Genomic DNA, 24633 nt, shown 5'->3' on the forward strand with positions numbered 1-24633 from the left:
AGGCATAACCCAGTACTCACTCACTTGCTCTCTGGGATAATTAGATGACTTTTTGAATATAAAGTTATTAAATAAGCTCTTTGAGAAGCTTTTTCTACTGAAGAATGAAACTGAGCATAAGACCACTTTCTACAGAACATAAGCTCAAAATAGGCAACAGTACTGGTATCATGATGATGGCTAATATATTTATTTCCATTTGTATTTTCTTACCATTAAGTTCCAATTCTCTGAAAAGATTTTTTCCTTTAAAGTTTAATATTATTTAGAAATGAGATAGGGATGATATTTCTTCATTTTTGAGTTCTGATTTTTAAGTTCAGTTCAGTTCAGTCTCTCAGTCATGTCTGACTCTTTGCGACCCCATGGACTGCAGTACTCCAGGCTTCCCTGTCTATTACCAACTCCCGGAGAGTACTCAAACTCATGTCCATGGAGTCAGTGATGCCATCCAGCCATCTCATCCTCTGTCGTCCCCTTCTCCTCCTGCCTTCAATCTTTCCCAACATCAAGGTCTTTTCCAATGAGTCAGTTCTTCACATCAGGTGGCCAAAGTACTGGAGCTTCAGCTTCAGCATCAGTCCTTCCAATGAATATTCAGGATTTTTAAGTTAAACCAGGTCAATACAAAAACTCTCCTTCAACCAAACAAATGTAGACCAACCTTTTACAGGGACTTCCCTGGCTGTCCAGTGGTTAAGTCTCAACACTTTCACTGAAGGGGGCACAGGTTTAAACCCTGGATGGGGAACTAAGATCCTGCATGCCATGAGGCATCACTCAAAAAAACAATGATAAAAGAAAAAAATTTTTTGCAAATTCTTGGTATCATCAGGTTCCTATGGATTTGAAATATAAAACTCAAGGATTTGAAATATAACACTCAAGTGTATAATATCCTTAAGTATTATATATTATACACTGTGATAAAAAGCAAGTTGGAGAAGTAAAAACAAAATACCTATCTATAAGCATGCTTTCCAAAGTAATATAAAAAATTTTTACTTAAGGATCTTGAAACCAACATTAATTCATAATTAATTCAGAATCAAACTTAAAGACAAAGCAAGATTTAACTAGCCAACAACATAGTAACAATAGCTGATAAGTATCTAAAACACTACAATGTGCCAGGTAAGTGCTTTTACCTCATTTAATTCTCTTAACAACCTTTAAATTACATATTATTAATATATCCATTTTACAGGTGAATGGACAAAGGCTATGACTTGCCCAAGGTTTTTTAGCTGGTAGGTATTACAGTGAGCCTTTGAACTCAGGTAGTCTGTATGGCTTTGAAATCTGTGCTCCTAACCTGTGTTACAATGCCTCTCAATACCAGCTCCTACATAAAAAATCAGAAATGCTGTCTTCCAATCTTGAGACAAGAAATATCCTTTGGCCACTACACATCTAAAATTTCAACATATTTTGTCCCTTCCAACCTAAAACTACCCTCAATTTTGAATCACTTGATTTTATTACTATCTTCCTACCCCAGAGTACCCCTGTACTGTCCCTCATAAAGTGGCTCACTTGTATTAAGCTCTGCTTAGAATACTAACCAAAAAAATGTATGAACTACTTAATTAAATCTTGTTTGTTCAAAACAAAAGAGGAGTTAAACACTTTCTCAGTCTTCAATTACTCTCTTATCAAGGCTTCAAAGATTTGCTCAATAAAGTACTGCTGACGCTGATAACCAGAGTAGTTTACCAGGAGCATATGCTGAGCTTCAATATTATCAAAATAGTATCTTCAATACCTTTGTGTGTTTAATGTGTAACAGGATGAGGGTGAAGGGGCTTGTGTAATTCAATGAAGCTATGAGCCACGCTGTACAGGGCTACCCAAGATGGACAGGTCACAGTGAAAAGTTCTGACAAAACATGGTCCACTGGAGGAGGAAATGGCAACCTACTCCAGTATTCTTGCCACAAGAACCTCATGGACAGTATGAAAAGGCAAAAAGATGTGACACCAGAAGATAAGCTCCCCAGGTTAGAAGGTGTCCAAAGAAGCTGAAGTTGACCAGTTGTATGAAAACCTACAAGACCTTCTAGAACTAACACCAAAAATATATGTCCTTTTCATCATAGGGGAGAGGAATGCAGAAGTAGGAAATCAAGAGATACCCGGAGTAACATGCAAGTTTGGCCTTGGAATACAAAATGAAGCACAGCAAAGGCTAACAGAGTTTTGTCAAGAGAACACGCTGGTCATAGTAAACACTCTTTTCCAACAACCCAAGAGACGACTCTACACAGATATCACTAGATGGTCAATACTGAAATTAGGTGGCTCAGATGGTAAAGAATCTGTTTGCAATGTGGGAGACCTGGGCTAATTCCCTGGGTCGGCAAGATCCCCTAGAGAAGGAAATGGCAACTCACTCCGGCCTGGAGAATTCCATGGACAGAGAAGCTTGGTGGGCTATACAGTCCATGGGGTCGCAAAAAGTCAGACATGACTGAGCGACCAACACTTTCACTTTCTTTCATATTCTGTGCAGCCAAAGATGGAGAAGCTCTACACAGTCAGCAACAACAAGACCTGGAGCTGACTATGGCTCAGATCCTGAGTGCCTCACTGCAAAATTCAGGCTCAAATTAAAGAAAATAGGGAAACCCATTAGGCTATTCAGGTATGACCTAAATCAAATCTGTTATGATTTATACAGTGGAGGTGATGAACAGATTCAAGGGATTCGATTTGGTAAACAGAGTGCCTGAAGTACTATGGATGGAGGTTTGTAACACTGTTACAAATGAGCTTCCCTAGTGGCTCAGACAGTAAAGTGTGTGCCTACAATGCGGGAGACCAAGGTTCAACCCTTGGGTGGGGAAGATCTCCTGGAGAAGGAAATGGCAACCCACTCCAATATTCTTGCCTGGAAAATCCCATGGATGGAGGAACCTGGTAGGCTACAGTCCATGGCGTTGCAGAGTCGGACATGACTTAGTGACTGAACAACAACAGAAACAAGATGGGGGTAGTGAAAATTATGGTAATAAACATAAAATATATTTTCTAGAAACACTTCCATTTCATGGAAATACAATGTGAAGACCATATTAAGCTAAACATGAAAATGTAAGTTTTATTAAAAAAAAAAACAAAACAGGCAATACAAACAGATAAAAGTAATATATGAAGAAATTTCCAAAACAAAGGTCTCATCTACAAAATTATTTACATGTTTAGGGCCCATATGAAAAAAAATATGGTCCCCTGGGTCCAGTATAGACATAAGAGCAGTCTATAGTAACACACTTTGGAAGAGGACTTTTGTAGTACTTCCCAATATGTGATATTTACCAAACAAGGAACACTCTAGAAGGGGCTTCAACGCTCAGAGGTTTTAAGACCTTGGCTTTGATGATTTTGAAGGTAAGAAACAAAATCAATCCAGCTTGCAATGGGACATGACAGTGGCCTCCAGTCAGTGGCCATGGTCATGCTTCTGAATGGCCCTCCATTTGGGGGCAGAGCAGTCTGCAGAGACGATAGTTTTTACAGATGCCCCGCTACCTGCACCAACATAATTACTGGATTATCTTATAAAGACAAACAGCAATCTTTAAACTCTTTCAAAAATACTTAAAGAGCTTCCTACAGATTTTTTTAAAGGTCTAGATTCACCAAAGATCCATTACTTTCCTAAGTTCTAAATTTACCTCCTTACTCTATTCCTGCTTAAAAGCAAAAGCTGACAGTTTCTGATTCGTAGAAAGATCTAAAGGTTTTTGCTTTTTAGGTAAATTCAAATTCTTCATTTTTTCTTCCTGGTTTTCAGTTTCCTGACTTTCATCGACCACACGTTTTCGCTTCTTTTCTTCAGCTCCATCACTTGCAGTTCCTCCTTTGGCCCTGGCAGCCCATGCCTTTGTAAAAATATTCGAAGAGAAAAGATTACATTTTACAGGAAACATTATGCAGTAAAGCAGCATAATTAGCACTTGAATTGCGAAGCTAATCATTAAGGGTTCTCATTTTTTTGAAAAATAAATTGCTTATTATTTAATTGCAGGGCACATTAAAAAATTTACATTCTAACTATAGTATTTCAATCTAAACTCTGCTTGTATTTAACCATATTTACCATTAACCATTATAACTACAGGTACTGTTTAAAAAAGAAACCTTTTATTTTGAGATTAGTAGAGATTCAGTTGTATTAGAGATTCCATGCAGTTGTAGGAAATAATACAGAAAGCCCCTGTGTCCCCTTTACTCCCCTGTTTCCCTCGACGGTTGCATCTTGCAAAACTATACCGTACTATTACAGCTAGGATATTGACATCGATAAAACCCTCTTTTTATTCCAACTCATTTGTGTGTGTGTGTGTGTGTGTGTAATTCTACCATAGGCTGTGTATTTACCACCACATTCAGGATATAGAACAGTTCCACAAGCACAAGTATCCCTCATGCTGCCCTGCTCTATTCCTCTCCCAGGCTCCATCCCCTGGCAATCAGTACTCTGATCTTCACCCCCATCACTTTGTCATATCACAAATATTACATATGGTATATGTTCTTTTGGGATTGGTTTCTATTCAGTAAGCGAGAACCTAACAGGGTTCACTCACTCCATTTATTTCTTAAACCTCTTTTAATCTCTAACAGTTCCTCCTCCTCCTACTTTATTTTCCTTCCCAGTCATTATTGTTGAAAAGGGTACATGTGACCTGTAGAATTTTTCACGTTAACAGACTGGATTAAGGTTTACACTAAAAATGATGATTACATTTTAAGTATTCAAAAACATGACCACAAGTTTTGCCATGTCTCTTCCTCTTTTCCTGCATAAGCTGACAGTTTCAGCTTATGGTCTTATTCATTCAGATGCCATTTTATTTAATACTTTAGAATTTTTATCCTTTTATAAATGCTCACAAAAAACGAGACACACAAAGATGCTAATGAGATTCTAAAGAAGGTTAGAGGTGGTTAGACTAGTTTCTAGTTTCCTCATTTTGCAATACCTTTATTTTGTAAAACCAGTTTATCAAGGTAAGTATCTATGTCACAAGGTACCCATTGCTGTACCCTTGTCATCCCTGGGGAAGGTAAGTCTGAGATTTGATACAACATACACATTCCTTCCCCTTGTAAAAGAAAGCTGCTCCTAGCCTTTTTCTACATGGCAGAGAATGACCTAAGAAGCAACAGGTACAAGTCACCTGTCCTAATTTCCACATGAAAGGCTAGAACAGAACACCGATTGTTTCCTCACAAAGCAGACTTCTTATTTAGTATTCAATGTGGAAGTAAATAGTATTTTAAGAAATTCTGCTTACAAGGGCTCTAAAGCAGTTGTCCAAAAATGTGAATTAATTCCAGTTGTACTTACTAATTTTATTTGATTCTGACTTAAAAGCAATGTACTTTTTCTTGGGCTATTCCCCTAACTTACAATATGCAGAAACTTATACAGATGTAGGTAGTATATCTGCCAAAAAATTAACCACCAACACTAAATAATTATTATATAGATCTAGATGTCAAATGGAGAAGGCGATGGCACCCCACTCCAGTACTCTTGCCTGGAAAATCCCATGGATGGAGGAGCCTGGTGGGCTGTAGTCCATGGGGTCGCTAAGAGTCGGACACGACTGAGCGACTTCACTTTGACTTTTCACTTTCATGCATTGGAGAAGGAAATGGCAACCCACTCCAGTGTTCTTGCCTGGACAATCCCAGGGACGGGGGAGCCTGGTGGGCTGCCGTCTATGGGGTCACACAGAGTCGGACACGACTGAAGTGACTTAGCAGCAGCAGCAGATGTCAAAACTGACATTTCGTTTGTTGCATCTCCTCTCCACCAAGAGTTTGAGTGTATTCAGTTTTAAAACACAGAAAAAAAGCATTTTCTATAAGAATTTTTAAAAGCCAGGAATTCACTAAAGTCTCAATCTCAGTACAATTATTCTTACCTTCCTTTCTTCAGATGACAGTACTTTAAATCGAACCATTCCTTCTTTTATTATGTCTGCTTCATCTGAAAAGTCAGGATTGTCAGACAAAATATTACTTCTGTTTTCTTCCAGCCACATCTGGAACCCGGTCTTAGGCCTAAAATAGCAATTATGCAAAAAAAGTTTTATACTTAAGATAGTTCTGGAGTGCTTTATGATTTTTCAGGTTAGTAATTAACCATTAGTCTTTGCATACCTATATATAATGTAAGACAGACACAATTAATTACACTTGTTAATATTCATAATTACATATTACTTAAAACTGCCTAGAGACTGCAGGAATAATGAGTTGAAAGAAATTCTTTGTAAGATCAATTCAAAGGGATTATTCACATTTATATTTTCCAAGCACATTTATATTTTCCAAGCACTCTTTAATGAATATTGACAGGCTCAAGGTCTCCAATCTTCCTTAGCCCCTCTAGTCCAATAAAACCCTTCCATGAATTCTTGGTAGCCTTTCTCCATTCCCTAAACCAGCTATCTGAAATCTTCATGATTTCTCTCAAGCTCCTTTCTCCTGCTAGCACAGCTGACCTGGGAGCCTAGGTCAGTTCTTCTACCATTATGTAAAGCATGGACACAGCATACACGTCAATGTTACTAGATTTCAGTTCTGACACAAACTGTTTTTTAGGTCACACTTGAAGATTTAACACAAATATTTTAACATTTACTGATCACTTTTCTTCTGTATAGGTTGTTGAAAGTATAAAAAATTTAATCTTCTTAAATAAAAATTTCACTGTTTAATAGCTAAATTAAATTCAGGACAAAAAAAAAAAAAACTACAGCTACCCTGTCAAATTAAATTGGTTAACACGAGATGTGAGAGTTGGACTATAAAGAAAGCTGAGCACAGAAGAATTGATGCTTTTGAACTGTGGTGTTGGAGAAGACTCTTGAGAGTCCCTTGGACTGCAAGGAGATCCAACCAGTCAATCTTAAAGGAAATCAGCCCTGAATATTCATTGGAAGGACTGATGCTGAAGCTGAAGCTCCAAGGCTTTGGCCACCTGATGCGAAGAACTGACTCATTTGAAAAGACCCTGATGCTGAGAAAGATTGAAGGCAAGAGAAGGGGACGACAGAGGAGGAGATGGTTGATGGCATCACCGACTCAACGGACATGAGTTTGAGTAAACTCTGGGAGTTGGCGATGGAGAGGGAGGCCTGGCGTGCTGCAGTCCATGGGGTTGCAAAGAGTTGGACATGACTGAGCAATTGAACATGAGATACAGTTACATGAAATTCATAAACTCAGAAATGAAATGGTGAGACTTTTCTGGTGGTCCAGTGGTTAAGAATCCTCCTATCAATACAGGGGATTCAGATTCAGTCCTTGCTCAGGGAAGATTCCACATGCTGCCAGACAACTGCAACTACTGAGCCCACCCACACACTGCAACCGCTAAAGCCCACACGCTCTAGAGCCCACTGCAACAAGAGAAGCCATTGCAATGAGAAGCCTGTGCACCACAACAAAGACCCAATGCAACCAAAAATAAATAAATTTTAAAAACTGAAATAGTGACTTTTTCAGTATAGCTGACGTATTTCAAATAAATCTAGCATACAAGAGATCAATAAATTTGGTAACATAATGAGTTGGTGGACAAACAGGGACTCTCGTATTGCTGGGGGTGTATAAAATGATACAAACATCCATGCAGAGCAATTTTGCACTATCTTTCAAAATTGTAAGTGTACATTAGCTTGAACCATACAGGAATCCACCTTACAGCGGCTGCTGCTGCTGCTGCTAAGTTGCTTCAGTTGTGTCTGACTCTGTGCAACTCCATAGAAGGCAGCCCACCAGGCTCTTCCGTCCCTGGGATTCTCCAGGCAAGAGTACTGGAGTGGGTTACCATTTCCTTCTCCAATGTATGAAAATGAAAAGTGAAAGTGAAGTCGCTCAGTCGTGCCTGACTCTTAGCGACCCCATGGACTGCAGCCTACCAGGCTCCACGTCCATGGGATTTTCCAGGCAAGAGTACTGGAGTGGGGTGCCATTGCCTTCTCCGATCTTACAGCTATATGTATATAATATTCATATAAAGTTATTAATTGTACTACTATTTGTACCAGCAAAAAACCAGCAATGACTTTCTGTCCACTTTCAGAGAACTAAATAAATTATGGTACAGCCATTCAATGAATGTAAAAAGATTAAAGAAACTCTTCATGTAGTAATAAGGAATGATCTGCAAAACCTGCTCTTAAGTGAAAAAAATAAGGCACAGAACAATGTACATACTATCATTTTTGTAAACTAAAAAAAATGCATAGAATAATTCTAGAAGGCTATAGAAGAAATTTGTGCAGTGAGTATTTGTGCACAGGGAACTGAGTGGATAGGAAAAAGATTTACTCTTCACCACACATCTTTTTGTATCTTTTGACTGTGTTTCTCCCATATAACTATATTATTTAAAAACAAAAAATGAACTAATTAAAAAATATAGTATCCCAGTAAAATGTGTCCATTATTTAAAACACAGATAGTTTATCAAAGCATACTTTAATAAGTAATGTAAATAGATACTAATCAATATTTGTGGCTTCCCTAAAATTACATGATTTCAGAATGCCCACTACCTGTGCCAATGTATTATTTATATTAATGAATAACAGGGCCACATAATTTTGTATGGCTACTTCTATGTGCCTTTTATTGGAATATTGCATCTTGAGAATACTAAATTTTTCTATGTACTGACCTTTGGTTTTCAGTGTTTTGAGGACACACAGCTGGGGTTTCAGATGATGAATTTTTAGGATTTTCTTCTTTTACTTCCTCAGTCCTGTCAGCTTGGGAAGTTCTTTTCTGGAAAAAGGATGCTGCAGATGCCTGTGAAAAAAAACATGTGAATACTGCAACAAAATCTAGCATGACTCTGTATGTTACGAGCAAATTTGGAAAAATGTGGAAAAATATCTATTATTATTTAGAATTCTTACACTAACATGTAAGTCCTAAGGTTTTCTGTTGAAAGTAAATATTTATACACATGCATACAAAACTTCCAAAAAACTATACCTCAAATTAGTTTACCTATTTTACTGATGACAAATCTGGGATAAAATTATCAAAACCAGGAGAAAATCTGGGAGGAAAACTCAGAATACAGAACAGGAAAGATTAGGGCCAGCTACTAAGCTAGCTGTCATTAAACAGGGACAGGCATCAGAACTGTCTAGGAAATGAAAAAAATATAGACACATGCCTGAGTCCCTGGCCTGGGTCTATACATTAATAGTAATACAATCATGGAAGGGACATCTCACCACATTGTCACAGTTACTGGGTAATCCCATCACACTTGAGGGGAGGGGCTGCACAAGGTCATGAGGACCAGGAGGCAGGAATGACTGGGGCTCTCTGAGTCTCTTCTAAACAAATGCTAATACATATCTCTTTCAAAAATCACTGGCTTGGTTTAATTGGGAGCATTTTTAATACTTTCTTAAATATCTGGCAGCTGTATAATATGATTTAAAGTATTAATATTTTAAAAAAGTGATTTCAAAGCAAAATTAGAATTGAGAACCACTGATCTCACTACACTATCAGTTATGAACAACCAGAGCCTCCTGTCTCATACCTGAAAAAGTGAACAAAACTAAAGTAAGACAAAGAGACCACGAGCTGTTTACTGTAGATGAAGGCAGCTGAAATCATACCTGCTTAGGTTTTGGCTTTGGAATCAAGGGCTTTATAACTGGAGACTTTTCATTATCTGTAGCTCGATTAAGTGCAGTAGATTTCTTAGATGATTTGTTCATAGTGTCTAAAATATTAGTTGAACGTCCTGAACTCACTGAAATGGCTGGCTCTTTGGAATTGCCCGATACCTAAAGAGCAAACTAGTATTAGCATTTCATAAAGCTTAAAGAAGGAAAAAAACCCAAGAGATTTGTTTTTCCTTTAAATTTCTATTAGGTTTATATTGTAGTCTAACCTTTAGAACTGAATACATTTGGTATAATCCAGACTGATGCACATATTCCCAAATACCACATCCCCAAGAAAAATAGGGAGTACCTTTCAAAACTGTAGGTTCTTAGAAGATAAGTAGAAAATAAAATTCTCGGTCCAAGTATGAACTAGTGCTGCTTTCATTTTTATTTTAAAATATTTACTTACTTAAATATTTTAAAATTTAATCTGCTGCAGTCTTTAATGCCTCTAAGTCTGGGGAGGGTCATCTGGTAGTTTGGAAATCTCTCTCTGTATGGAAATGTATTTAAGTAATAGAAAACATCACTGGAAAGAGTTTACCTTGAAGGGGTTTATTCGTCCTTGGCTGCTAGAGGTAACTGCACCTTTCATAAGAAAGAAACCCTCACTTAATAGTCGTAAAACTGAGAAGACTTTTGACTTCTACAATAATGATGAATATTTTAATCTGTATTATATGAAAATACTGTACTTTGCAACTTTAAAACTATTAATAACTATATGTGACCTCTGTCCTACTGTTAAGACGAAATAAAAGCTATTAGATGATGAGAGCTATTCCAAGTTGCCACTATGCAATATATTTACACAAATACAGTATGTAGAGATCTACTCTTTTCTCACATTACCAAGGAAGAATGGTGCCTTATTTTAGCTAATTGTTAATTCCTCTACAAGTGCTCTAGATTCCACCCCTGCTTTTCAAGAAACTGCTTTTCAAGAAATTCCCATTCCTGCTTTTCAAGAAACTGAATTAATGGCTACATGCATCATCTTTGACTTTTCCTTCTTCATTGGCTTCTTAAGTTTCCTAACTTAAAGAAACAAATAGAAAACACATTCTCTGCCACACACAACCCTCACCCCTCATATAATTCTGTCTCACATCCCCTAAGCAGTCAAATTTCTCAAGAGCTGTCTACACAGCTATTCCCATTCCCTCACTATTCATATGCTCCTCCAACCAAAACATGGCTTCCAGCCCTACCATCCTGCAGGATCTATTCTTTCTAAGAACTCAATAAACTCTATGTAGCCCAAACTGGTGGACCTTTTCCAGCCAACACCTTATTTGACCTCTCAACAACATTCCACACAGCCAAGGGTTCCTTTCTTTTTGAGAGTATCTCCCCACTGACTTCTGAGATAATGCATTCCCTGGCTTACCTCCTTCCTCTCTGTTCTCATTTTCTTTTGATGGTTCCTCCTCCTCTTCCTCTACCTGATGTATAAATGTTGGGGATTCCCTAAGCCTAAGCTCATTTTCTCCTCACTTTGATCCTCCCCAGTGCTCACTTACACATACCTGTGGTTTAAACTGTTATACTCACATCAACAATCTTAACTTCTATATCTGCATCCCAGAGATACTACTTTCCCGAGCTCTTGACCCGAACAGCCCATAGTAATTTCATCATCCTCCTATCTAAAGATACATTTCCCTACTCCTGACTCAGTAAATGGCACCATCACTCACTCAAGTACTCAAGCCAGAAACTGACAGCCATTCTCCACACCCTGAACTTCCATACCCTCTACATTACTTTCAGAAATGTCTCTTCAATTCCTCCCTTTCTTCAACAATTACCACCACCCCAGTCTAGGTCACTATCAATCTCACTTGGGACTACATCAGTAGCCTCCTTATACACAACCCTCCTCTGCACAGTGTGCCATATATGCTCCTGATTAAAACCTGCAACAGCCTCCCGGCAACCCCAAAATAAAGGTCAAAGTCCTTACCATGGCCTACATGGATCTGCATGGTTTGGTTCCTGTTCACCGCTCCAAAACCATCCAGCACCGATTTCTCTTTGCTCTCTGTCCTCTGTGAACCACTCTTCAAAGTTCATACATGCTGTCCCTTAAGCCCACATGATTCTCTTCTGCTCCCATCTACCTTTGCCTGGCTGCCTCATTCCTCCTTGAGATCTCCGCTTTAAACATTCCACGAGGCGCTCCTTGGGGTCCCAACTATTCCCCCCCCCACTGACTAGATTACAGTCATCTGTTATATGCTCTTTTAATAATCTGTACACATGTAGAAGTATATTTTCAAAATCAGAATAATGTATGTATATACTTTTAAAAGCCAACTGGTATAAGGTTTATGCAGGGATCAATTATGCACATCCACTTCACTTCTGTATCTTCCCTCTAGTCAAATACCTGACACACAATAGGCATTTAGTAAGTATCTGTTAAATAAACACAGTTTCACTAACACTTCTGATTGAAAATAACAACTACAACAAAATAGGCCCTGAAGAGTAAGGGGTATTTGAGTAGATGTAGCACTTTAAGGATTACTTCAAAATTTCCTTCATATTTACAAAATCAAAAATGTCTTACCTGACTTAAGAGCTGGCATATCAGAGGAATCTGCACTTTTGAAAAATGGGTTCTGTCCTATAGAATAATTAAAACAATACAGTGTAAATGGGAATATAAAGGAATCTTCTGTAATCAACAGTCAGACAAAAAGACACCTTGAAAATGTATGGGTATTCAATTTCCCTCAGCCAAGTAAAATGAAGGAAGTCACACAAATGACACTTCTCATCTTTAAACTGCCTTTAAAATGTATTTTACCATGTTTGTGTATTTCTGTATTTTCTTCTGTATTATCAGCTTCTCCATTATCCTCCGTATCTTCTTCAACTTGATTTCTGAGCCTTGGCTGACTCCACTCTGTAGAAGTATTACTATAACTAAAAAAGAGTAATATTATTCAATAAAGAGCAATGAAAAGACCAGGTCAATATTGCAGGATAGTAAAACTCAAACAACTTGAGTATTTCTTACCCAACATTCAACTTTTTCCTGAAATCTTCTTCTTCCTCTTCCTCAGCTTGGGTGGCTGCCAATTCTGCTGCCTTCTCTACAGCCAGTTCACCAAGTCTTTGGGCCAGTATTAATCTCCGAGAACGAGAAGCATACTTAATGGCTAAATTCACAGCATTTTGAGTCATTAGACCAGCAAGTTCCACACAACGAAATTCCCGCTCCAGTTTACAGGAAAGCTAAAGGAAAAAAGGATGGGAGGGGATAAATTATGTTATGTAAAACTTTTTGAAAAATAAAAGAAAGATACTCCTGGTAGAACAAACAGTTTTCTTGAGACTGTATCTCTGATTTTAAGATGTACATTTTTACACATTTTAATATCTCTTGAAGTTGAAAGCATCTTACAATTGATGGTGAGTCAGTTTAATTGGCAGCATTTTTTCGTAAGTGACTTTTACACTCAATAATGAAATATGACATAACATTTCAAATTATAAATTGCAAGAAGAGTAAGGGATTTATTTAAAATTAAAAAATGGTTTCCCACCCATTCCACCACCTGCAGTCACCAAACAGGGTAGCAAATTGAAAGAAAGAATAGATTGTAAATGATTTGTTTGTTATTACTTTGTCCAGAAGTGGCACACAAAAGCTACCAAGTGAATTTGGGTGGGCAAGTAGATTTACCCATTAGTTTTCTAAGTATGATTGTCCATGATCTCTAACTACTAGAAACAGTTATACAATTTCTAAATTAGCAAGCAACCTCCTTTTTCTTGCTATATTTTTTATACTTGCAATATAAAATGAAGAATACTCATTTATCATCTCTCACAGAACATGGACTTTCTTCTGGTATGAATTTTAACAACTCAAAGTAAGGCAACTGAAGTATTTACAACATGAGGAAAATGAGTACTTTGAAGACAACTAAAAGTCTCACAACTCATGGAAGTATTATCTTGTTACTTAACATGTCAAATCTGATTCATCAGCAGACTCTTTAGATATTTACTTGCACATCCTTCTCAAGTTTTCCAGAATCACTTATCTATAAATAGTACCTCTCAGTCTGGATGGTACGCTGCCTCAGGAGGCATTTGGAAATGAAAGTAGTATAGTTTCCTAGTAACTAGGTGGAACTATGGGCATTTGCCAGGGGACAGGAATACTAAAGAACTAACAGAGTGCTATGACCACCCTGCTGAGGAACACTGTACTCCAGGGTAAAAGCTCCTCTAGGACTAAAGCATGAATAACTCAAACAGGTTTCCTTACCTGTGTTGTAGGAAATAAAAAGGTTACTAGTTCATGTTGGTATACAAATGGGACTTTGTAAATGGAACAAAACTTTCTCTACAGTAAACTAATTAAATTTCTTTAATACTAAACTCAAGGCAGTGTTACATTGAGGTGACATGGTGAATACCACCACCTTTTGGAGACTGAAGTTACAATCAGTTCTATGGACTTAGATATCACTTTTCCCTCAGAACTCTTTTTCTCAACCTTAAAATGAAACGAAAAGTCTGGGCCATTTACTCTCTGAGGAAATACTGAGGTCTACTGTGTATTAGACACTGTCAGTGCCTGGTAAATGGCAGAGAACGAGACATGGTCATGGCCCTCAAGGGGTTTATAGTCTAGTACAAGAAGAGCAGAGAAAAAATTACATTATATTCCTCCTCATAAACCAACCTACAACGAGAATACAAACTTAAGAACTTTATCTTTCAAAAAGTTCTTTTATCTTTAAAGATAAATGTACTTAAATATCCAGGGTATCAAACCTGGTCACTGGCTACAAACTTTTACTACACACAGCTGCCTAAGAGGATAACAAAAGACAGGCTTTCTAAAAGCCTGATCAAAATTCTTAAGACTGCTCATTCAGCCTTGGAGATCTAAAAGTCTACACTCAAACTTTATCCATTGCATATGATAAGAGCAGGAGCTGGAGCCACTTCTCAAACTTTATGAACAAGCATCCAAATTACCTACAGGGCCTGTTACAGTACAGACCAGTGGGCAAAAATAAAAACGGAGTCAGCACCAAAACAGTTCATTTCTTCCTGTGTTCTGAGGTAGTATCTTTAATATTTTAACTGCAACATCAACTGGGAAACTGGTATTTTTAAGGGAGAAAAATACCAATACCACCAGATACAGCTTAAGAATTGTAGGTTGTGAAAACTGCTAATTCATATACCATTAACATATTCAACCTAGAGAAAACATTTTCCCCACTGTATTTATTTTACTCACCGCAAGCATTTTCAGTAAAAGTTCCTGTTGTTCTTTTGTTGCTTGATTTTTAGTGCTCTCTTCATATTCATAACCATTTTTTGCTAAATAATCAAGGTGGTTGTGAAATATAACTGAACGCCAATACTGTTCCTGCAAAAGTGGAACAACTGCTTAGGGTCAACTATCAGCTGACTATCAGGCAAGAGTTAAATATTTATCATATGACAGCAGTTTCTGAATAAAATATTTTCTGAAACATTCCTTTCTACAGCTTACTTTGCAATTCAAATTGTAATGTAATACTATGGTTTGACTTTATCTTCTGTACTTGAAAACAGGGGATGGAATACAGTGACTCTTGAACAATGTAGCAGGCAGAAGCACCTACCCTCTGTGTAATTGAAAATCTCCAAGTAATTTATAGTCAGCCCTCCTTATATGCTGTTGCTCCATAATCAGAGGTTCAGTATCCTCAGATTCAACCAACCTTGGATCATGTAGTACTGTAGTATTTACTATTGAAAAAACCCATGTACAAATGGACCCCCACAGTTCAAGCCCATGTTCTTCAAGGGTCAACTGCAGAGCATTTTAAAGATTCTTAGTTATCATGGTTAATGCTCAGAGAACTTGTTAAACTAGATTTGTAAAAGCTGATTTGTTTCTTGTTTAGAATTACCAGTTCCAAGATATCAATGACTCAGGGCTAGAACTAAAATTAGGCAAGCCTGGTGCCTAGGGTACAAAATTCAAGGAGGCACATCCTCTTAACAACTTGTCCAAGCCTGACAGTGAGTGCCTTACCTAGTGAGGCCCTAATGGTCATACCCATTTATCTCTTAGACACAGTCCCTGGAAGCAGAGATGGCAACCGGGTACCCTGAGGTTCACAAGACCTCCTCCCTCCCAGCTGCTGCTATTATTTAATTATAAAGTAAGGAATACAGAACAAAAGTCATCAGAATAATTTTAAATGCCTGTATTATAGGCAGGTATCATCAAACTGAGTGTCAAGATAAGATTTGTGCATACCTCCATCTGTCCTTTCTCTGTGGCAGTCTGACAGTAAGGAAGCTTAAAGGACAAAACAGCTACAGCAGGGCGTGGAAGGGTGGGAGGAAATCGAGAACCTTTGCAAGGAATACACCTGTCAGAAAAGAAAGAGTCTCACCATAAAAACTTTTTAAAAATATCATAAAAACTGCTACATTATAAATTTTCCAAAAGTCCGTTAACTTGGAATAACATTATTCCAAATTTCCCTTTTAAAAAAGTACTTTAGGGGACTTCACTGGAAAAGACCCTGATGCTGGTAAAGACTGAAGGGAGAAGGAGAAGGGGACAACAGGATGAAATGGTTGGATGGCATCACTGACTCAATGGATATGAGTTTGAGCAAGCTCCAGAAGATGGTGAAAGACAGGAAAGGCTGACATGCTGCAGTCCATGGGTTGCAAAGAGTTGGACACAACTGAGTGACTGAACAACTGGCGGTCCAGTGGCTAAGACTCTGTGCTCCCAATGCATGGATTCAATCCCTGGTCAGGGAATTAGACCCCACATGCTGCCACTAATCCTGCATAATGCAAAGAAGTCTGAAGATCATATGTGCCACAATTAAGAGCTGACACCACGAAATAAATATATAAATATTATAATAAACAAACAAAAAACTACTTCAGGCCTGATTAACTAAAAAAACTATCCCTCTACATATTTCAATTACTACAAAAATCCCTCCCTACATCAGCTTTACTAAATGAACAATCACTAAGTGAAATCAGCTCCTTTCAGATTTTTCCTTAGCAAAATGTCCACTTTCAAAATATAGAAATTGTGGCATAAATACTTGTCACAGGATCCATATTAGAAAACAGATTACCCTTAAGATAAAAAGGTGATAAAGCATATTCACTTTCATTCCTCAGTTTGGAAATACTTGGTAACTATTGGTAGAAAGTGTCATATAAGAGAAAAAGATGATGAAATGTCCAATACAGGTTAAGTGTTTATTATTAGATATTAGTGACAGTGAAGCAGAAGATGCACTATCATTGTAAAAAGGTTATAATGTATATCTATCTGCTCTGCTATGCCTTGTGTTAATAGTTCAGTTGGCAAGGACTTTTCTGACAAGATATGTAAGGCACTTATACATGCCCATCAGGATGAGTACTTATGTAATTTATAATTAAAAAATATTCATTCATCATAGTGCTTTATATACGTAGAATACTCTTTTAATGTATGTACTCCCAATTCTTAGCTCCCCGACCTAAGGTTGAACCTGTGCTCCCTGCACTGGGAGCTCCGAGTCTTAACCACTGACCACCAGGGAAGTCCCTTAATTTCTATTTTGTTCAATAAGCTCTAAGTCAAGCAATTGGTTGAAAACTTCATAGTGAATATAAAGAAATTCTTAATTTAGTGACTAGGGAAAACAAATAAATTAACTAAGTTGACAGGATAGGCACAATACAAAGAATTTCAAAGTACTTTTAAAAAGAGTCAACTGAGCATTTTCTAATAGCCCACCTCAGCTGCTGGGGATTTTCATGGATACCAACCACCCAGTAGTGATCAGATTTTCCTTTACAGTGTTCTCTTGTGTTACATACAGGAGTCCATGTATGACCAAGTCCTCTGTTAAGCATTCGAACAATGCCTTCTGAATCCACATAACATGGGGTACCTATATACCAACAGAAAAACAAATCACCTGGAATCATAGCTATGTATTTGTTAAATAAATCTTTTTTTCAAAAATACACACCGATCACTTAACCTTCAATTCAAAATGAAAACAAACACCCCCTCCAAAAAAACCAAAAGGGCAAATAATCCAAGATTATTTCCCATAACATTTCATTAACCACAGAGTAAGACTTAACTGAACAAAAAGGAAAAAAAAATCTGCAAGTGATATGACTTAAAGAGGGGGAAAAAAAAAAACCCTGATGAATTCAGTGAAAACTATGCCACCTGCTGGAATACAGCAGTTTTTAAAAAAGCCAATTTCAGGAAAGAAGTTAAAACTTGAATCTGATGATTCCTTAGTCGAGAGAGACTTGGAAATATGAGTAGAACCTGATGCAAGGTGATGATATAGAGAAATGTGTCTTTAGTATTCTTCTTCCCCCTCTCTCCTGGTCTCGTCACTGTTCTATTCCCAACAGTTCCCCACTGCTCTCTTCCTAAACTTACCTAGGGAACAAGTAAGCATCCCTGTTTCCCCACCTACTCTGACCCCATTTCAGGAAATGCACGGTACATTTCCCAATTATCCTTTTTTTTATCTGAGACTTCACATCCCTCTTACTAGCAGTTTCCTCAGGGTCTAGATCTGATAGGTAATTGGAAGAAAAAACCAAACCAATAAAAATGGAAGTTATTAATGGTCACATTACTACAGCATAAGTGACTAATATCTCAATAGAAAACACATTCAGAAATGGTTGGATTTTTAAAAACAAACTGGAGTTTCCAATGATGAATCCCCAAGAATAGAAATATTTAAGCCAGAAGACAGGGTTGACAGGTGCCTTAAAATAAGGCACTCCTTAGTGTCCTTCAAACGTCTGTCATAACCCACTACTGGGTCTGCAACAGGACACTGTTCAGTAGAAATATGTGAGCCACAAATATAATTTGTAATTTCTTAGTGCCACATGAGAAAAGGGGGAAAAATGTGAAGGCAATTTTAATAATATTTTTATTCAATCTAATATCCAATACTATCATTTTATCATGTAATCAACGTAAAAGAATTACTGAAATTTTTTACATCCTTTTTTCCATACTAAGCCTTCCAAATTTGCAAAGTATTTTATAGTTATAGCACACCTCAACTCAGATTAGCCACTTTTCAAGTGCTCAGCAGCCACATTTGGCTGGTGGTTACTGTAGTGAACAATGCAGCAATAGAAAATTCCTGATTTCCACGTAGACTCTGCTAGAAAAGCCAAAATTTGAACAGGTACTTGTATCTCCTCTTTACTAGCTAATAAACTTTCAGAAAAATTTATTTCCCTCTTAGTAAGTTTTCTAATCAGAAGAAGACATCTTGTACATAAAACAGCAGCTACCTTGCCTGGAAACCCTAGTTTTCAGTTCTGTTAACATATTAAAATAAAGTACTTTAAACATAAAATACAGACAAATTATCTTTAAACAAATTAATTAGGAATAAAATAATGAACAACAATTTTCTTCTTGAAAAATATCTTTAATATAAATAAATTTATCTTGCCTTCAGCTGAAAATCCAACCCATACAAGATAGGATTTCCTTGTAAGAGGAAGAGGATCACCATGCAAAATTTGTTTTTTCTTTTTCCCTAGCTCTAGCAGTTGAACTCCAAGGCATTGATCCCCATCAAATCCTGTACCTAGTGAGAAAATGTAAATATAAGTCAGGTATCAATGGTTAATTATAGTTAAAATAATTAATCTATTTTCTGTGAATTTAGTTTATTTTGTGATAAATTCCTAGATTAATTAGCAGTACTTTTTATAGATAATCTTTTTATCTGAGGCAGCAATAAGGCATTAGAACAGTATGTTACATAAATGAGAACTTTACATAAAGTGGTAATGTATGTAGTAATTCTCAAGAATTGAGATTTATAAGTGGTAATTCTCAAGAATATAACTGTAAATACTCAAAAAGTATTTACAGAGAGCTTTCTTTGTACCAAGTACTGAGGCTACAATGTAAATAAGACAAAGTCAGTGTTCTCATGAAATTCATATTCAGGTAGGAGAGGAAAAACCAATTTAAAAAAGAAAGAAAATACTAAGTGTCATCATTGAGGATTAAAATACTAATGTGACACAGAGGGTCAGACTGAGTGGCTACTTTAGACTGGACAAAGGTGGCCCTTGGAAAAAGTGAAATTTAAACTGAGATACGATTTGCAAGTTGGAGCTGGCCATCCAAATGGTAAGAGGAGGAGCACTATAGTAGATAGGGGACAGTTAATGAAAAGGGCCCAATGGAACAAACATGGTGATTTTGAAGAACACAAAGAAGTCAGTAGGGCCAGAATCACTGACAAGAGAAAACATAGTAAGAGATGAGGCTGAAGAGGCAGGCAAAGGTCAGTTCATGTAGGACTTGGCCACCCGTGACAAATTTGAGTTTTATTCTAAAGCAACAGAAAATCATTAGAGGAATCTGTGCAGAAGAGGGAAGTGACTGGATTTATGTTTTTAAAAAATTAACAGTAAGAACTGAAGATGAAAAGCTAGTCAGAGGTTACTGTAACACCTAAGAGACGATGTCTCATTTGGACTGAGGTTTTAGTGGAGGTGTGGAACGTGTTGTGTGTACTGACATGATATGACTTTGCTGACAGAAGTGATGCTAGGGGTGTGAGGGAAGAGACGAATCAAAGATAACTCTTACATTTCTGCCTTGAATACTGGGCAGTACGCCATTTATCAAGATCAAAAAACGAAGGAGCAAGTTCGGAGGGGAAAAAAAGCCCAGAGGCTTTACTGTGACCAAGTTAAGTTTGAGGTGTGTCAAAACTCTACACAGAGATTTCAAGTTGACAACTGGATATGTAAGTCTGCAGATATAAGAAGGGAGTAGGGTTGATGATACTAACTTACGGTCATGAACACAGAGATGTACTAAAGCCATGGGTCTTAATGAAATAACCCAGGGTAGTTTCTCAAACTGTATTTTTTTACTTGTGAGTCATAAAATTAATCCAGATCAGTAACCTATTAAGACCAGTCTTAGCACAATGATGGGTACTAAAGACAGAACATGAAGAATACAAAAGAATATAAAATACTAGAAAAAAATCTACCTCTGTGATAAACAATGACAAGCTGTTCTCCATGTCCAGCCATTGATACAATAGGCCCAGGGAGACTGAAGACCTCTTTTTGAACACCTCCAATGGTAAACAAGCGAAGAAGCAAGGAGCTAGTGGCAGCAGCAGCCCATCCCTGACCAAGACATATGGCTTCAATATCTTCATTCGGAGGCATGTCTACTATCCACTCTTTGCTTGAATCCCAAGAACTAAGGTGCAGGCAGTGAAGCTTGCTAAAAATTAAAACAAGACAAAAACAATCAAACTTTCACATCTGATATTTTTATATATATATATATAAAAAGCATGATACTCAAAATCAAGTAACAAAGTCAAATAGTTTATTTTTCTATTATAACAAATAGAATAAAATCAAACAGTTTATTTTTGATAAACAATAACAAAATCAAAGTTTATTTTTCTATTATACACAAATAACGGCATCTTTATATGCTGTATAATATACACAAAAAACGACCGTTTATAAACAAAACAGCTTTAAGAAAGTAATTATGAAATATCCTTAAAATGTACTATGTTAAAACTATTAACAGTCATGTTATTAAAGAAGATTCAAAGATACAGGAAAATGTTCACAACATGTTAAATGGAAAAAAACCCAGGATAAAATCAGCAGAACATGATCCAAGGTTACACACACATATAAACATCATGACTATATTTTTAAAAAGAAAGGAAGCATCAAAATGATCAGCAAGAGTGCTCTCATTGCTGAGGACCAAAAACAAAACCTTTAATATGGGAGAATAAAGAGAAAAAATATTAAATATTATTGCACCAGGGAGATTACCAACCACTGCTAACAATTTGATTTGTGCTTCCAGTCTTTTTACTTTTACGTCTATATATACATGTAAGTTGTTATGAAACGTAAGCTTCAGAATGTAGATGTCATAGTATTTAGAATCAGAGGCAATACTGATTTCCTGAATAGTAATTTTAAATTCAAATTTAAAATAAAGGGGGATGGGAATTATTCCCTGGCAGTCCAGTGGTTAGGACCCCTTGCTTTCACTGCCAAGGGTGTGGGTTCAATCCCAGATCGAGGAACTAAGATGCCACAAGCCACGTGGGCACAGCCAAAAAAAATTAACCTAAGTAAATAAGGAAAAGACAAAATACCATATGATATCACTTATATGTGGAATCTAAAATATGACAGAAATGAGGTGAGGGGTCAGTCACTCAGTCCTGTCCGACTCTGTGACTCCATGGATTGTAGCCCAACAGGCTCCTCTGCCCATGGAATTCTCCAGAATACTGGAGTGGGAAGCCCCGACAAAAATGAACATATCTACAAAACAGAAACAGACTCACAGACATAGAGAGCAGACTTGTGGTTGCCAAGTGGGGAAGGGGGAAAGGATTGGAAGTTCAGAATTAGCAGATGCAAACTAATGTATATATAGGATGGGTAAACAAGTTCCTAGTGTATAGCAGAGGGAACTATATTCAATATCCAGTGATAAACTATAATGGAAAAGAATATATATATACAACTGAATCACTGCTATACAGCAGAAATTAATGCAGCACTGTAATCAACTATACTTCAATAAAAAATTAAGAACAAAATAAAAGGATAATATTGTCTAAGACTGTGAAATAATGTATCTAGGAAAACAAAAAGAACAATCGTCAATCAGGAAATCGTAACAATCCTAACAATCTGAAATCAAAATTGCACATGGAGCCAAGGGGGAAGGAAGAACTGCAGGGGGAGCAGTGGGGGAGGATTGCGAGTCTAAGGTTAGCAGATGCAAACTAGTACATATATAGGACTGAATGAACAATGAGGCCCAAATGAATAGCATACAGAACTCCATTCAATATTCTATGATAAACCATGATGGGGAAGAACATAAAAAAGAATGCATATATAACTGAATCACTTTGCTATATAGCAGAAACTAACATAATATTGTAAAACAACTGTATTTCAATTAAAAAAACCTGCACATGGAAATAGATGTTCTAATAATGTAAGATATTCTGAGTTAGACACTGAGTCAACAGTGATTTATTTTAGTAAACTGATTTAATTCAAAAATCAAGTACTGAGTTGATTTTACATTGTGTAAATTAGGAAACCAATTAAAATATTAAAATGACCCAATCTGGTATTTCTCAGGCTTTAATGCATACTCTTCCACCTGAGGATCTTGTTAAAATGCAGATTCTGACTCAGAAGGTATGGAGTTGGGTCTGTGATTCTGTGTTTTCAACATGCTCCCAGGTGACCATGCCCGTAGTTTGTGGACCATACATTGAGCAGCAAGGAGCTAAAGTATCAGTCAGAAGGATTTTAATTTCAAATAACCTGGGAGTTAGTAAAATCTAGGATCAAATGTATAATAAGCACCATGATCAGCTGAAAAAATCAACAGGAGAGGGCAAGCTGGCTGAAATAACAAAGCTGAATAAAATGCTTTCTTCTTTTAAAAAAATACAGATTCTGCATCCATCGCTTTTCCATAATTTTCTTGTCTCCATATCTACCTACTTACCCTACCTACCTACTAACATACCTAAGAAGTCTGAAGTATATTAAGTCAAAAAGTCAAAATGACAAATAGTACTTAAAAAATTTTTCAATGTGTTCCCTCCTCCCTTTTTTAAAAGAGAAGTCGCAGATCTAATCTACGGTGACAAAACCCAGATCAGCAGTTGTTCAAGGCTGGAATTAGACTAACTGTTAATTGTTAAGAGTAATTATATTTGAGAGAAGACTTCTTCAGGCAATTTTCATTTTCTAAAAATTCTGTACTACTTAAACTCGCTTGTTTACAATATGTGTATTATTATGAAAGAAGGGGACAATCAGGCAAAATCAGACATACGTTCTGAGGTATTATAGGTGTATTGTATTTGTACTAAACGTTTCTTCCTGAAATTCCATACTACAAAAGATGTATAATTTTGTTTTTTGTCTTACAACTTTATGTACTAAATTTCAAAGTTCAACAGTAATGAAGTTCTCCTAAATATCTTGAATTTACCTTGCTAGTTCATCAGTGCTTTCACATGCCAACAAAACAGCTTCATGGGAAAGATCTGCTACTGTGTAATTAAAAGTGTTTAATAAGTGTGTTGCATGGTGTATAGAAGTATCATGGAATTCCACATCTATGGCATTGTCTTGCTCATCATTATAGCAGCGAATAATTCCAATAGAGTTCCACACCTACAAACATGTTAAGGTTAAATACAAGTGAGAAAGATTAAAGTTCTTAGAATCAGCAGGCTAAAATACTACAAATTAACAAATAATGTAGTCTGTATAAGGGATTAAGTTATGGAAGCAACCACTTTCAGGTAACAGTAGATACTTGAGCATCAGAGCAACAATTACTAATTATTCTTTTCCTCATGAAAAGGTACATACATACTTATTTATTAGCAAATGTGGTATTTTACTTAATATTTTTAAAGTATATTACTTTCATAAAAAATATTTTACAATTGGCCTTTGAACAGTTGAACCATTAAATTCCTCAAAAGAAACGTTTCGAAAGTTTATTTACAAATATGGATATAAATGACTGCATACTTTTTTGGCCCAAGCAACTGGTTTATAGTCATGGCATAAATATATATATTATAAGGCAGCATAAATTGATACCATTTGAAAACCTGTATTCCACTCATGTACACTACTGGCTCCCTCTAAGCCCTAGTGTTTCCTTTATTCTACCACAAATATAACTACTAAATAAAGTACCTGACAATATTAGAAAAATTAAGATCTACCACCTGATGATGACTACTGATGAGACAATAAAAAGTTTTTCTTTTTAAATAAAACA

The 24633-nt window shown here is 36.7% G+C and overlaps 1 protein-coding gene across 2 annotated transcripts in view; it reads right to left on the bottom strand.

The window, feature by feature from the left end:
• Nucleotides 1-3074: 3074 nt before the first annotated feature.
• WDHD1 (WD repeat and HMG-box DNA binding protein 1) overlaps nucleotides 3075-24633 on the bottom strand; it is a 53538-nt gene continuing 31979 nt past the window's right edge. The window contains exons 13-26 of one of the 2 annotated variants that reach the window (XM_005211844.5): nucleotides 23827-24011; nucleotides 20798-21039; nucleotides 19229-19366; nucleotides 17515-17671; nucleotides 16012-16126; nucleotides 14998-15129; nucleotides 12751-12968; nucleotides 12538-12656; nucleotides 12298-12354; nucleotides 10267-10310; nucleotides 9669-9839; nucleotides 8705-8835; nucleotides 5940-6078; nucleotides 3075-3884 (exon numbers count right to left, since the gene is read on the bottom strand). In XM_005211844.5, coding sequence (XP_005211901.1) covers nucleotides 3687-3884; nucleotides 5940-6078; nucleotides 8705-8835; nucleotides 9669-9839; nucleotides 10267-10310; nucleotides 12298-12354; nucleotides 12538-12656; nucleotides 12751-12968; nucleotides 14998-15129; nucleotides 16012-16126; nucleotides 17515-17671; nucleotides 19229-19366; nucleotides 20798-21039; nucleotides 23827-24011 — 2046 coding nt within the window. In that variant the 3' untranslated portion in view covers nucleotides 3075-3686. The remainder of the gene's footprint in view (nucleotides 3885-5939; nucleotides 6079-8704; nucleotides 8836-9668; nucleotides 9840-10266; nucleotides 10311-12297; nucleotides 12355-12537; nucleotides 12657-12750; nucleotides 12969-14997; nucleotides 15130-16011; nucleotides 16127-17514; nucleotides 17672-19228; nucleotides 19367-20797; nucleotides 21040-23826; nucleotides 24012-24633) is intronic. The other variant, NM_001192766.1, reaches the window with a different exon arrangement.

Source organism: Bos taurus, chromosome 10 (assembly GCF_002263795.3).
Source record: "Bos taurus isolate L1 Dominette 01449 registration number 42190680 breed Hereford chromosome 10, ARS-UCD2.0, whole genome shotgun sequence".
NCBI classification, from domain to species: domain Eukaryota; kingdom Metazoa; phylum Chordata; class Mammalia; order Artiodactyla; family Bovidae; genus Bos; species Bos taurus.